The following is a 15,331-nucleotide window of genomic DNA, read 5'->3' on the forward strand; positions in this document are numbered from 1 at the left end:
TATATATATATATATATAAAAATTGGATGTAGGTATGTATGTACAGTTAGGTCCATAAATATTTGGACAGACAAATTTTTTTCTGGTTCTGTAAATTACCACAATTAATTTTATTGAAACAACTCGGCTTTTTTTATTTTTTTTTTTTTTCTGTGAGTTGTTTCATTTAAAATTAATTGTGGTAATGTACAGAAGCAAAAAAAATTGTCTCTGGCCAAAAAATTATAGACCTAACTGTATGTGTGTATGTCATCACTTGAAAACGCATGGAGACATTTAAACCAAACTTGCTATACATATGACTGAGACTCATGTGAGTGCCCCGGTCATCTTTGTACAGTGAGATGGACGGACGGACTAGGAAACGCATGGAGACATTTCAACCATGAGACCTTCCAATATAATATAATAGTATATTATAAGATTGCAATAAATAAATACCCGGGCAACGCTAGTTTTTTATTAAATATTAACACAGTTTGGTGTATGTTGGTGATGGAGATTGTGTGTGCGTACTAAACAGTGCCCAGGACCCTCTGTGTTCGATCTGCTTTTATTATTCACGTATATGTGTCTGTAGTTACACTTTTGCTTTACGTCACAGGATGAGAGAGACGGCCAGGAAAATTGAAGAAAAGCACTTTTCCCACCTGACCACAGAGCATGTAGAGTTCCTTCCTGTGGAATGGCGATCCAAACTTGCTCTGGATGGAGGTAAATTCTCACTGGGTACCATTGTCTCCATTATCTATGCACCACCCTCTTTGGCCTGCCATCTGTTCCCAGTTTGTTTTTTCTTTTTCTGTCATACAAAATGATTGATATAAATGCACTTTTTACAATTGTGCACTTATTCTTTCCTATATACTACCCTTCCCACTCGCCCTGATGTGATGCAGACACCCTCGCTCTTTACAGATTCATTTTCCAGTTGTAATTTGTCTGGTCGGCCTCTGCAGTACAGACCCATAGATGTCATATCCAAGGTGGCAGATTGGCTTGGATCACCTTTAAACTTTATTGCCAAAGCAAGAGTAGCCCTGCTAGTTTATTTTTATTGCCAACTTATAATACTCAAGGAATAACCTATAGTTAAATATTTATGAAATTTGTCTTATACTCATCCCACTTTTACATCCAAATTCACTCACTTCAAGGCATTCTCCTGCTGTTTGGGCACCAGGCCTAAGCATTACATTATGGGAGGAAGTCTGCTAGTATGGCTCTCAATGAAAGAGCCAAATGGCCGGATCTCTTTCAACACAGGCACTCCATTCACTAGATCCAGAGATATAGGCAGCTTAAACTATCCCATTCTCAACTGTTCTTGTGAAAGTCAAATTAGGCTACACCCCCTTCCAACTCCAGAGCCTTTCTGTTGATTGTTGGCTAATATCCTTATTTACAGGTTCGGGCATATGATGTGTTATTTCTAGGTACTTGAAATATAATTGTATAATGTTAATTTTTACTATTTACATTTCTAATGTATGCGTTCTCTGTGGCTCTGTCCTACCCAGACACTGTAGACTCCATCACTCCGGACAAGGTGCGCGGAATACGGGACATGTTGAACAGCAGTGCGATGGACATAATGTACTATACCAGCCCACTTTACAGAGATGAGGTAAGAGACCACAGTGCTGCTGGTATTTTGCTGTTTCCCTGAGCCAAAACGCTAGGAGGTTTTATTGAACACAAAGCAGTTCCATGTTCTTCCCAGCGCCTTTTAGCCCCTGGGCTCAACACCCGGCAATTTTCAGTAATCACCCGGCTGTTTCTGGGTGCTTACTAAAGAGTTGGGTCACAATACCAAGGTTGGCACCCACCCACCCAAAAATGTCTAAGTTGAACACTGCAGTTCATAGGGCAGATGGTATGGTGATACAGATTGGTTCCGGAGATGTCTTCCATTCATACCATGGATTGTAGAACTGGTAACTCTGTGGCCTGTAATGCTGTGGTATGCTGCACAGTACACATCTGTGTATTTTTTTTTTTTTTTTTATTTACCTACCTGGTCAATGAAGGCCAAAGAATACCGGGCAGAGATGGAACATGTGGGAGAATTAGTGATCACAGCACTAGAGGGGAGGGCGGTGTGCCAGGTGTGCAATAATGTGGAAATGTCCTGAGTATATTTCCATGTTATAGCAAAACCCCATGTACCAACAGCAGCGTTTATTTCTGCTTTAAAAAATAATTACATGTGTTTTTAAATGCAGTTATAGTATCTGAATTCGGCATCCGCCTCATGCAAAATTTTTACAACAGCGGTAGGTGCAACACTAGGACCCCATTAGGCATGCATTACGCACATAGGCTTAAAGAGGGTCTGCTGATAGACTGAACAGAGGGATGAACATAACTATCTGCTGCTGCTCCTTTGTCCAGTCCCAGTTGTAGGTAGAGAGGTGACCAAAACTTTGTGGATGCTATCAGTGAGTACAGTTGAGAAAAGTCAGATGACTTGTGTTATGTTATGGAAAGTGAAATACATTCTTTTCTTTCTTGTAATATATATTTCTTTCTTTACTCATTCCTTTACTTCATTTGTGTTTTTCTTTCTGTATGCTCTTTTACTTTCCCTACTTAGTATTTCCTCCATAAAGCTGTGATCCACATTCACAGGAGGGGTAGCTGAACTTCCTTTCCCTCTTCATTTGTCCATCTCTTTCAGCACCCCTGACATTTGTTACACAGCTCGGGATAATATGCGGGGTGGGAAGCCAGTGTCAGGGATGTTTGTTCTTGTTCTGCCTGTTAGACAGAAACAATGCTCTTTCTTATTAAAGAGTATCAGTGTCACCGGCTCAGTCATGTAGCTTATGAATTATTAATTGCTTACCGGTCCACTGCCAGAACTAATGGAAAGGACCCTGCTAAGTCACAGGAACCCTGGCCACTCATTTCACCCGCCAGATGTCTGCTTATTTCATGTTGCTGAGGTTTTTCTTTGGCTATTCTGTTTTTCTCTCACAGACCAAAAATACTGATGGGACACCTTTGCAGTGCCATAGCTAGGTTGCAAAATCTAAATCTATGATTCAGTAGGGGGTATGTCTGACTTATACAGAGAGTCCTCTGCTTCCATACAGAGAGCAAATGTCCTGCATGCTTGCAGGGGACAAGCTTTTGTGTTGTGGCTGCTTAAATACTTTAAAACCCCTTACATGTGAAGCACCTGGAATATATTCAGCTGATTTAATGTTCAGTCAGACATTAGGATTCATAGAGAAAATAAAGATTATTTTGGTCTTTGCTGCCCAGCCCCCCAAAAATATTCTCTGGTTGGAGTTGGTCTTTAAGCAAACTTTAATTTTGATCTTTACAAAATGCATAAAGCTAAACTCTAGCCAGATATAAGACACAAATTATTGTTAACATTTATATTTAAAAATCAATTTGTACACTTATCTAAACTTGATATCAGGTTTGGAGTGTAAGGGGAACTAATAATACGAGGGCCTATCAGTTCTGCCCAGAGAGGGGAAGAAAGCAGAATGACAGATTAGCTCATCACTCTGCTTCTTGTTCCCTGCCCAATCACAGGTTGGGTCCAGGACATTTGTTTATTTAAAATGAAGATTGCAGCAAAATCTGGTGTTGTCATTTTATCATTTAAAGCCGACCCAGTGCCACAATCTTTATTATTATTATTATTATTATTAAACAGGATTTATATAGCGCCAACATATTACGCAGCGCTGTACATTAAATAGGGATTGCAAATGACAGATTAAACAGGATTTATATAGCGCCAACATATTACGCAGCGCTGTACATTAAATAGGGATTGCAAATGACAGACTAATACAGACAGTGATACAGGATTATGTAGGGTGTTTGATAACCTTTCTATATAAAGTAAAGAATGCAAAAAAAAAAAAAGAGCTTCCTGAGATACATATATCACATATCCCAGGAGGCGTCAGGCTGCACCTTATGTCCCGTATTGCAGGGGCTTTTTAGTCATTGATTGAAAAAAACATGCACAGTGAGATTGGCACTTTTTTTATATATAAATACAGCAGCATACATCCCTCAATCTCACGCCTGCATGGTGCGAGATCAAGTAACATAGACATAAGAACAAGGAAAAAGATGGTGGCGCCTGGCACCATGAGGAATACATGAAGCAAATAAACATTCACAGGGATCCCACTGGGTTTTTTAATTGAATGCAGTTGCACTTTCTATTTTTTTTCTTTCAATGTCGGCTGTCACGTTTTTGCTGGGTTGCTCTGAGTGACCCGGACACTTATCCAGTGTATTTCATCTATTGGAATATTGATAGTCCTCCAAAACTCTAATGCTGAGTCATTGGTTTTGCACTGTATTTGCAGTTGGTGAAAGGTCTCCAGCAGGAACTGAACCGTCTGTACAGCCTGTTCTGCTCCCGAAACCCAGAGTTCGAGGACAAAGGTGGAAAAGTTTCCGTCGTGTCGCACTCCCTGGGTTGCGTGATAACGTACGACATCATGACAGGCTGGAATCCAGTGCACCTCTACGAACAGCTGGACCAGCATGATGACGAAGAGGCGGAAGACCAGTGGATCAGTTATGAGGAACAGCACCTTGTCCGAGAACTATTCTTGACCAAACAACGGTGAGTGCATGTTAAAAATTTGTGTCCATGTTTCTCATATTGACCAGGGCTGTCCAACTCTATTTCTCACAGGCCACACACAAGCCAGGTTATATCCATCTATTTGTAAACTACAACTTACTAAATGTGCTGCCGCCTGCTTTAGGCATACTAAACATGTGTGCCAATCCTGTCCCTCAAGCTTTGGAGTCCTGGTCTAAACCCAAAGCAACCAATTGACTTATTGTTCATCTGCCCAATAATTGTCCCTTTTTTTTTTTTTAAAGGTTAAAAGAACTGGAAGATAGATTGCAAGGACTCAAGAATTCTTTGTCACTTACTCCTGCCTTAAAATTTAAGGTGAGTAAATTCATACAGCCTTACCATATGTTTCTGGTTAACACTTGGTTACCTGTTATATGTAGAATAATGCCAGTCTTGGTTCCCCATGCCACCGGGATGTTACTTTCTGCTGTTTTAGAATACATACACTGGTCCCTGGAACCAGTAAGCTTCCCAACCATGTTGTCACCATGATAGCCAACCATGATGATCACACCACAAACAAGCTGGTTTATAAGAGTATATCATGTTCAGCCATCATTGTGCCTCACCCATAGGGATATTTTCATGGCCCTTTTGGTACTAAGTGGGCGCTGTTCAGGCTGCCTGCAGAACGTTTCCATTTATGACGACACAGCTCTACCAGTTTGGAGAAACTGTTGCACAATCGGTGATATCACCCATACTTTGTAAGGGTCACTTTTTATCTGATCTGTTTCCCCCATTACTGACTGGCCATGCCTTGTTCTGCATGGTGGAGGTGCTCAACTTCATTGGGTTGAAGGACTTTACTGCCACATTTCAGAGCTGCTTATGAACGAGTGGAGAAACCATCAAGATGCATTAGAGAGTTGCAAAAACACATATCCACTAATTAAATTGGAAGCAGAGGGATCCCTGCAATGCAGGCCCTCAGATACAACTCCAGCAAGGACACCAGAGTGCAGCAAAGTATTAACATCACCAGACCTCACTCCAAATCTGGTGAGAAAGAAGTGCCATTGCCATTCACCATAGGGAATTCAAGACAAAAAGATTACTGCGTACACCCAAAATTTGTAGTATTTATTTTGTTCCCTGTAACTATATTATACATTTTTTAATGTTTTATTTTGAATATACTTGATATGTTTAGGTTGAAAATTTCTTCTGCATGGGATCGCCTTTAGCAGTCTTCTTGGCGTTGCGCGGCATCCGTCCTGGAAATAGTGGAACTCAAGATCATATTTTGCCTCGTGCTATTTGTAACCGTTTGTTTAATATCTTTCACCCAGCAGATCCAGTGGTAAGTGGCTGCTCGTCCCATTGTACATGACTTTTTCTGTTTCACTAGTGGATCCTTGTTCTTTGGTAAGGAAGCTGCTAAAACTGAGTTAATGTCCAGCATTCATTTGATAATCTCACTGTCTTGCTTATCAAAAAGCTACAAATATTCTCTTAGCTTCTTTTCATTTACCTAGGAATGACTTTTGGAGCTAAGAGGCCACCTGATGTCTGACATTTGCTTTAAAATATCTCATACTATTTTACGCACTCAAAAGCTGGAAAACAGAATGTGTTGTGAGCACTGGGTCAGGCAAGTGACAGGGGAGCTAGTGGTAGACTTAGGTGGCTTCTCTGACAGGCAGTATGGAGTTGGGGCTCAGTGTTCCAGAGTTTGCAGCCACAACTCTGTGCTTTTTCCAAAGCTAGGCAAAGTAATGAGCTTGGTGCAGAGCAGGCACCATATGGTTACTGTACTTTTTCCCAATAACCTCACCACCACCCTAATTTGCCATTAGAAACCTATTTGTTTGTATAGCTTCTTAGACTTCTTAGAAAACCTGCCCCTTCAGGGAGTTCATAAAATTCCCCATGCTTCCATGTGCTGACCTTACAATCCTGGCATTTGTTCCCTCAGACGCTAAGCATGGAATTGTAGGGAACCTTAAGAAAGTCATGATCACCAATACCTTAAAGCACCACGTAATTCTGGCTCTAATAATGAAACAGGAGGCAACAGTGCTTTCATATAATGGCATATACATGAACCTGTCACATTGCCAATTTATTGCATGGGCAAGGTGACAGGATCTCATTAGGATTTATATTGACCTTTATTGTGACCTAGAAAAGGTAAAAGGATACTCCTTGTTCTGGTGGAAAGTAAGTTATTATACATGTAACCTTTACAATGTACAGAGTGTAATACAATTAGAGGGAAATGATGAACATAGCTTTGTAGTACTGACAAGCAGGCTTAATTCTTCTGTGCCTTTTTGTTCCTCCTCAGGCCTACAGATTGGAGCCATTAATACTGAAACATTATAGCAACGTTTCACCAGTCCAGATTCATTCGTCTAATACCACCAACCCCGTCCCTTACAAACAGATGAGACCGGTTCTCATCAACCCATCCAAAGATACTACCTCAGTGTCCGACACCGAAAGCATACCAAGCCCTAGCACATCGCCGGTCCTGCCTCGACGGCACTACGGAGAGTCCATAACAAATATAGGCAAAGCAAGTATATTAGGTATGTTTCTAATAAGCTGAAGGTCTCCTGATATCCCCCAACAAATGTGATTGTGTACACATTCATTCTTGTATATATCTCTTAAAACTTTATTGCAAAAAAAAAAATCATTGCCTACCATGGTATAACAGTGTTGTCACTCTCCTTGTGCTGCTTGAGTTTACATTTGGGTTGCCCATCAGCCAACCAAAGGAGCTTCTATTACATACTGACAACACTGTTTCTAGTTTAGAGGAAGTTGCCTAATATTGTCTGTTTTTAAAGTAAAATGCGATCATTGGATCTCAAAAAAAGTATACAATAAGGCTTGATGTCATAGTTTAGGGTTTACATAGATTGAAAGCTAGCTCTTCTCAGCAGGGTTCTCTCCTCCTTGTTTCATTGTCTGTATTTTTCTGGCATTTGAAAACACTATTTTAATGTACAGCGCTGTGTAATATGTTGGTGCTATATAAATACTGTTCAGAGTTCTCCCCAGAAATTTTTTTTATAGCCGGGTGGGGGAAGCTGTAGCCAGGTGGCCAAAAAGGGGGCATGGCAAATTTAGTGTTCCCAATAGTTTATGCCACAGGTATCCTGTAACCCCTATTAATGTCAGTGTTCTGCCTACCCCCTATACTTTGTTCAAACTTTCTAATGCCTGACTTGATAGAATGTACAATTTTTTAATTCTTTTTATTATGCCCCAAATGTCCAGTGCTGTGTAATGTGACCCAACTGCCTACTGTTCTAAGTTTTAAGAGTGTAATGCCTTGTAGTAGTGTAATAGTGTGATAAATGTGGTGTAACAAGTGAGGCTTAGTTCACATTGGCAGCAAAAAAATGTTGAAATTCCTTGGTTAGGGGGCTGCTATTTTTAGTGGCTATGAGGGTCCCCTGTGTTCCTCTCACCTCTCACCTCTCCGCCCACCGCTCCTCTCACCTCTCCGCCCACCGCTCCTCTCACCTCTCCGCCCACCGCTCCTCTCACCTCTCCGCCCACCTCTCACCGCTCCTCCCACCTCTCACCGCTCCTCCCACCTCTCACTGCTCCACCCACCTCAGTCAGTATCTGTATGTCATTATGTGTTGCATGCAGGTGCCGCCAGCATCGGGAAAGGATTAGGGGGAATGCTATTCTCAAGATTTGCACGTTCTAGTGCAGCCAGCTATGAAGTAAAAGAAACCACAGAAGGGGAGGACAAAAAATCCATACAAAGCCAGAGCACGACGGTGACAATGACAACGCAAACACTTCCGCACAGCGTATCGGGATCTCTGGATTCTGCAGGTTGGTGCTACTACCCTCACAGGGCTTAGTATCTATTATTCCAACCTTATGTGCCTGAGCAAGCAATCAGCAATTACACAGCAAGGAAAGCAGTGATACTTTTTTAACTTGGAATTTTACTGGAACCTATATATTATGTAATATATTACTGAAACCTCCTGCAAAAGTTCTACTGGACTTCTGCACAAATCTGAAAGAAATACACAAAGCCCACCAAGGTTTAAGTTTAATGTGCTTGAATATTCTAAATTTATACATAAAGTAGTTGACCAGTTCTCTTTAAAGATTTCCTATGCTGCTCATTGCCTTACTGTCTCTATAGTTTCACTCCCACAGAAACCATAAGACTCTCTGTAGTGTCCTCTGATGAGCCTCTGTCTGATAAGGGCCCCACATATAATATATCAGGCAGTTATTATTCTGGGTTGGCCCCACTTGCGGAGAGCTCAGTCTTTGGACCCTGTATTGTCTCCTCATTAAGATTCCCATCAGAAGTCATTGGAGTCCTCTTTGGGAACATTGCCTGTTTACTTGAAAATGAAGGATTAAATTCCTTCTTTCCTTTTTATGAGAATTTATGTAATCACACACATTGGTGTAATTTTTTGCTTTTTATTCTTTTTAGTGGTAGATTTGGAGCACCGGATCGATTTTGAGCTGCGTGAGGGATTGGTGGAGAGCAGATACTGGTCGGCCATGACTTCACACACGGCATACTGGTCCTCCATGGATGTTGCACTTTTCCTTTTGTCATTCTTGTACAAAGAAGCCCAGATCGAGGACGAAGACAAACTAGGTGTAGATGAAGTGTAGAGACTTTACAGACCACTTGCATCTGACTGGACTCTCTAGCTGCTGAGAAAATGGAGACTGTTCAGGCAACATGAAAGTTACTTGTGCATGTTAGGATGTTCTGTTTTCAAAGCGCACTATTGATTTCAATTAGCAAGGCGGTTACATCTTTCTTTCACTCCACCTTATCATCCTCCGACTCATTCCAGCAATAGAGAATTTCAGTAGATACCTGATGGAGGCAGCACCTTCTGACGAATGCAAATAGACAAAGCGAGAAATTGAATTGGACAGCTTTGTATATCTAGGCGTATTGAGTTGCATGGTCAGCGCTGGTCAAACATCACGTTGGCAAATACCAAAGTATATTTATGCCACGCAGCCAGGCACCACTTCCTTTATGGTGTCCTCCCCCAGCCTGCTGACAGGGCAGGAAAAAGCAGCAGATGACCTATGAGGTTATCATTCTTCTCTTTCCTCTTATCAGCACTACTGACACATGGAATGATGTATTCATGGTAACAAAGCTGAATTCATTTGCCCACTATGTCTAAGAGTATAGCTTAGGAATGTCTGGAAGTTTTGGCTCCTGCAAAGTGGGTGATTAGCCATGCACCAACACATGCCACAATGTCTTTTTGCTTTCTTTGCAGTAAGAAAATTTAAATTAACTTAAAACTAACCAATATTGTATTTATTTTCCCAAATTTACTTAAATTAACAAAGCATGGCATATAACCAGCGGTTCAACAGTTTGCTTACCTTACCTGTGTTTCATTTGGTCTGTACATGCTCCTAAGGTATTCATTGTTGCTAATGGCAAGGGTTTTGCCCTTTTTGCATTGGGAGTCAGCCTGCTGGTGTGCGCTGCTGTTTGTGCATTGTTGGTATAACCTGGGGCTTCATTTTTTAAAGTGTCCATATGACGGCACTTTTCTATCCAGTGATGCGGTAAGGTTACGTGTGCTGTCCAGAACACAAATGCAGTTGCTATTCATAGCAATTGCAATAGCGATGGACGCAAGCAAATTGTCAGTTGATTAGTTTGGGGGACCCCGAGTTTGAACACAATGGATACCTAAAGAGTATTAAACCAAGTGAACAGAGACTGGAAATAATTGCAGGCTCACAGAGGGGCCTACATATACCTTGAAAAAGCCTCAGATTTTGAGGGGCTTTCATTTGCAAATTCTGACTTCAGCAAAGTGATGATTGGGTCACCTCCCTAGTCATTGTATTAAACAGCCTCAGCAGGCACCAAAAGGAACAGTTTAGGAGGAGGTGAGCCCAAATTCAACTTCATTTGCTGAGATAAGAATTTGAATATTCCACCAGAGCTCTAAGGATTTGGAGGCAATTAGTAACCATTAATATGGATGGGTTGACTTTTGACCGAAATCACAGTCTGCTATGGTTTAAACTGGAACATGCATAAGGTACTTATGTATTAATCAGACCTTTGTGAATACAGTAAGCTGTCACTGATGTAGAGCGATAGCTATCCTGCTAAACATTCATACTGACCTTGTTATAAACAGCTATTCTAATTACTGTTGTATTATGATTTGCTTGGAGTTCTCATTTAAAAGTGGACAAAACATGGTATAACTATCATGGTATAGATATCATATAGCACTACCATGGACCTTTACATCAATATCCTATTTCAGGATTGTCAGCCAGCAGAATGAGGCATGCAAAGACTTTTGCTGGGGAGCGATCACTTTATATAATATTGTTCAATTCTTTGAGCATTGCAGGCGGTGATGGGGGGAATTCGGCTATATAATGGGACCTTATTTTGCCCAGTTACATGTTTTTATTTTTTAGGTGTGCTTTAAGTGAGAACTTCACATTTAGCCTTGGGGGAACCTGTATGATGAAGACCCTTTTCTGTAGCGCTTTAAAGGGCGACTGTCACAAGAGAAATGCAGCGCTATCATTGCTGGACTGGGCAAATAAAGAATAAATGAAGAATAACTGAACCGGCAATGACCTCGTTTAGTGTTTTCAGACTGACCGGTCAGCAATGGTAGCCCATGTTTTGTGCCATGATTCCTTTAAGCAGTCCTTGAATCCTTCCTACCTGTTCCTGCCCTTGAAGGATCAAAATATCTGCCCTGCCATTTGTAGTGCTGGTATGGGTGAAAGACAAGTTAACCAACCACTATGGAACTGGTGTATAAAGAAGTGATGGTTGGATAACAGTAAGCAACCTCCTTGTACACATTTCTATATTTTGCAGTAAAAGTTTTTATGAAATTTGCTTTTGTCAGATTTGTCCACCACTCACACCACTCAACCTCTTCTCGGTTCATATGTAAAAAATATGAATGGCCACAATGAAAGTCAATGGGCTGTGAACAATTACCTCATTCGCTGGAATGGGGCTTCTGATCCCACTTTAGAGGTATTACAGTACTTCTATTGTCCTTTCCCACTTTTATAAATATCGAGGTTTAAATGTGGGGACTCATTTTCTATTCTTTACTGTTTTATAAATAGGGCACAGTAGTCCCTATTGAAATATTTACCATTCAGTGCCATCATTTTGGATTTTCTTTCTCATTCCTGTGACATTTTTTATCAGGACAATGAAGGATTTAATCTCCCCAGTGGTGTGAGTTTTAACCCTATTGCTAAGCCTAAAGCCAACTCAAAAGCCAATCAGATGTGATCACATAACCCCCCAAAATAGGAGGAATAGATGCCAAGGCCACATTTCCGGGCATGTCTGCAATATAGTGGAAACAATGTGTGTATATGAGGGCTGAGGGAGAAGGATGAACAATTATCCCACCATAATCTGTTATCAAGAAACTAAAAGGCAGAAGAGGTCTGAAAGCTACATACATGATACATTACACTGCTCAACATGATTTCCCCTATTCAATTCTGGGTTTAGTTGGGCTTTAAAAAAAAAAATCCTAACATAAATGTTTGCATATTTTTACACCAAATCCATACCACCCAAGAGAGTGTTACATGAAATATATACCAATGGAAACCAACAGGAAGCAGGCCTGTACCATGTACATGTATTCTATACCATAAGAGATATGAAATGATTAACAAGCTTTATGGCATGTATACGGAAACCCAACCTTCCCTAACTCTTATTTTTTTTTTTTTTTAGGTATTTTTTAGATATTGCAGAAAGATACCACCACGTTTCAGCCGCTCAGACATAGTATACGAAGGGACTGTCTGATATGTGCACCTTATATTTTATATTTATTTAGGAGACACATTACAGCTGCAGACTAGAGCTAATTCCAATGTAATAAAAATGTTACTCCTTAACAATAATAATCAATTTCCTAGAATTTTTGTTTTCTACTTTTTCTTTTTTTTTTAGTCCAGGAGCCATGTCCATTTTATACATTTTTCTGAGTTCCCAAGATTAACATATCTTTGTACTGCATAACTGTGGACACTGGCTCACTGTCTAATATTTTCATTAAAGAAAATAAACCAATCCTTGTGGGTTCTCATAAAATGCGTGGGGTGAATTATTAAAAAAAAGAAAATAGATTTTTTGCACATTATGTGATGAATTCATTGTTTAGTTCATTATTTTAAAGGAGTGCAACACGTTCTCTGGGCGAAAGTCTCCCTTCATCATGGCTGTGCAAAAATGGGCGATCATTGTGCTAAGGATTTGTTCTTTTACATCACGTAATTACTCCGTACTTTAGCCTTCAAGTCATGAATCCATTATTTCTTTCATTTATAACCTCATTAAGTCCGGCTTCTCATATCATCCCACACGTTCAGCCCTGAAATGTTTTACATTTCTTAAGATTAAACAAGATTTTGGATTCCTGTAGGTCCATATATAAAGCGGTGAATCTGACATTCACTGACACATTTCTTGATGAAAAATGAATAACTGCCATTGAAACACATAGACCTGAAAGATTTTCCTTCACAGAATGCTTTAGTAAATGTCAGATAAAGTTGGCCAACTTAAAGAAAAAAAACGTGCAGGGAAATTGAGGATTGTAAATGTGCAATGTGCCTCTGCTTGGTGGAAAATGTGTCTGGTCATTTCTCTAGCACTGCCCTCTCACCTTCGTGTTTGGTTTCTGTCTGTGCAAGCCCAGCTCCTTCACTCCTCACCCTAAGCTTTTATTTGTAGAGCGGGGGAAGAAGCGAATGAGAGTATTGTGTCACTTGATTGACAGCTGTGAGTCTGCTGGGGCTTCTCAATCTCATCCAAGATGGCGGAGTCCAACAGAAGTCTTAAAGTAGAATTATTACTTTGAAAATTGGCAATCGGGCAGGTGTTAATTGTAGAATTCCTTGTGGGTGCCAGAAGTGAATGAACTCCTTTCTCATCCTGGCCTGACATATCAAGATGGTTAAGATTGCACAGGAGAAGATGGCGGCGTGTGCAATGGGACGTGAACAGGTGAGTTTTGATTTAGTTTAGTTGTGGTTTAAGGCTTTTGGAGGCCCACATAAGGGGGGCTTTTACAGGTAAATCACATGGCTAAAATATGTAATGAAGACACATAGAGCCCTACATATAAATGATTCCCCCAGTCAATTCCTCTGAAATTTGCTGACAGATGGTCTTACCTATCTGCAGGTCCCATTTCAGTTCTAAGTAAAACAATCACTCGGCCTGCCACCTAGTGGCCTATCATCAAAAGTGCACAGCTGACAAAATTGAAAAAGAATAGGAAATAAATGAAAAACATGAATAGTTTATAAGAAGGGGCCATAGATTTAAAGAAAGATTGTTTTTTAAATGAATGGTCAAGGCTTTTGGTTTTTTGCGAGGAGGGGGGGTTTAACGCAGGTAAAAATAGAATATTGCATGCAAAATTCATATTTACCACTTTCACCCAAAATGCCATATACTTTCTGTTTGATGAAGTCTTTGGATGAATATCGGTCAGTATTAGTGAATACTCTATAAATCCCTAATTGGCTTTTCCATTTGGGACAAATTTTTATACTTGCATGAAACTTTTATTTTTATTCCTATTGGTGTGTTCATATTTTTCTAGAACTACCATTTGTAGATTATGCACAAAAACATAAATCTCATAAAACTATGTATTGTAAGAGAAAATGTGACGTTAGGCATAAGATAAATGTAAAGACAAACGTTATCACCCTAGGAAAGTTACTAACTGTGCCCCAGAGCTGCTCACAATCTAACATCCTTGTTATATCCTCAGGCCAACTTACCTACCAGGTTTTGCACCGCCATACAACCCCAGGGGGGGCATGCAAAAACCAGGCACCATCTTGAGTGAGATCTGAACATTGCAATGCCAGAGTGCCACCATAAAGGGAACATCTAGGACTGGAAAAGCTAGACTATCATGGGAGAACCTGGGTGATTCAGCAAACCTGGAATGGCTGTCATAAAAATCAATTACTATTAGTTGATAAATGTTTGCAATCTGTAGCTGGATCACACAGGTTCCCCCATAACGATGTATCTTCTCCAGTCTGGGCCCAGTGTATCACAATGCTCTCTATTATGCGAGCTGTAACAAGCTATGATGGAGAAAAGCTTTGGGGTACGCATAGTAATACGATGGAAGGCGGAGTACTTACTTACATGTTCCCGTCACTTATAATACGTTCTATGCTAAAAAATCTGTAAATATGAAAATACATTTTTGTTTCTATAACCGTGGAGCGTTCTTTTTACTTTTTATTCGGTGTTTTTTGGTTCTCCTTACTTTCTGTGCTGGAAAATCTGAAAGCCTAAAGCTGAAATTTGCTCACATGCGTATCTCTCCGCAGATAAGATTAATGCTTAAATTATTATTTTAAAGCAAAACTCCGAAGAACCCATTACATTGTTGTCCCCCAACCATTTGTAATCCCCTCGGGTGGCCATTGAAGTCATTGAAGAATTTGTTGGATTCTTATTACCGATTCACTAATAGACTTGATTGTTATCGTATTGTGTCTCATGCTTCTCCTCCTCTCCTCATAGAATAGAAATGTTCAGCAGAGATCTAATGGCAAGTATGAACTAAACATTAGTCACTAAATTTGTGTCCTTCACTTTCGCTTTAAATCCAATAACATGAGCCAAATGCATCAAAACAAAAGTGTGCAAACCCGTCCATT

The 15,331-nt window shown here is 40.2% G+C and overlaps 1 protein-coding gene across 1 annotated transcript in view; it reads left to right on the forward strand.

Moving 5' to 3' along the window:
- Positions 1-12,759, forward strand: part of DDHD1 (DDHD domain containing 1) — a 54,914-nt gene extending 42,155 nt beyond the window's left edge. The window contains exons 11-19 of the mRNA XM_072428501.1: positions 605-714; positions 1,521-1,627; positions 4,347-4,609; positions 4,876-4,948; positions 5,787-5,936; positions 6,924-7,167; positions 8,246-8,437; positions 9,063-9,235; positions 12,366-12,759. Coding sequence (XP_072284602.1) covers positions 605-714; positions 1,521-1,627; positions 4,347-4,609; positions 4,876-4,948; positions 5,787-5,936; positions 6,924-7,167; positions 8,246-8,437; positions 9,063-9,235; positions 12,366-12,440 — 1,387 coding nt within the window. The 3' untranslated portion in view covers positions 12,441-12,759. The remainder of the gene's footprint in view (positions 1-604; positions 715-1,520; positions 1,628-4,346; positions 4,610-4,875; positions 4,949-5,786; positions 5,937-6,923; positions 7,168-8,245; positions 8,438-9,062; positions 9,236-12,365) is intronic.
- Positions 12,760-15,331: the final 2,572 nt, after the last annotated feature.

Source organism: Pyxicephalus adspersus, chromosome 12 (assembly GCF_032062135.1).
Source record: "Pyxicephalus adspersus chromosome 12, UCB_Pads_2.0, whole genome shotgun sequence".
Classification (NCBI taxonomy): domain Eukaryota; kingdom Metazoa; phylum Chordata; class Amphibia; order Anura; family Pyxicephalidae; genus Pyxicephalus; species Pyxicephalus adspersus.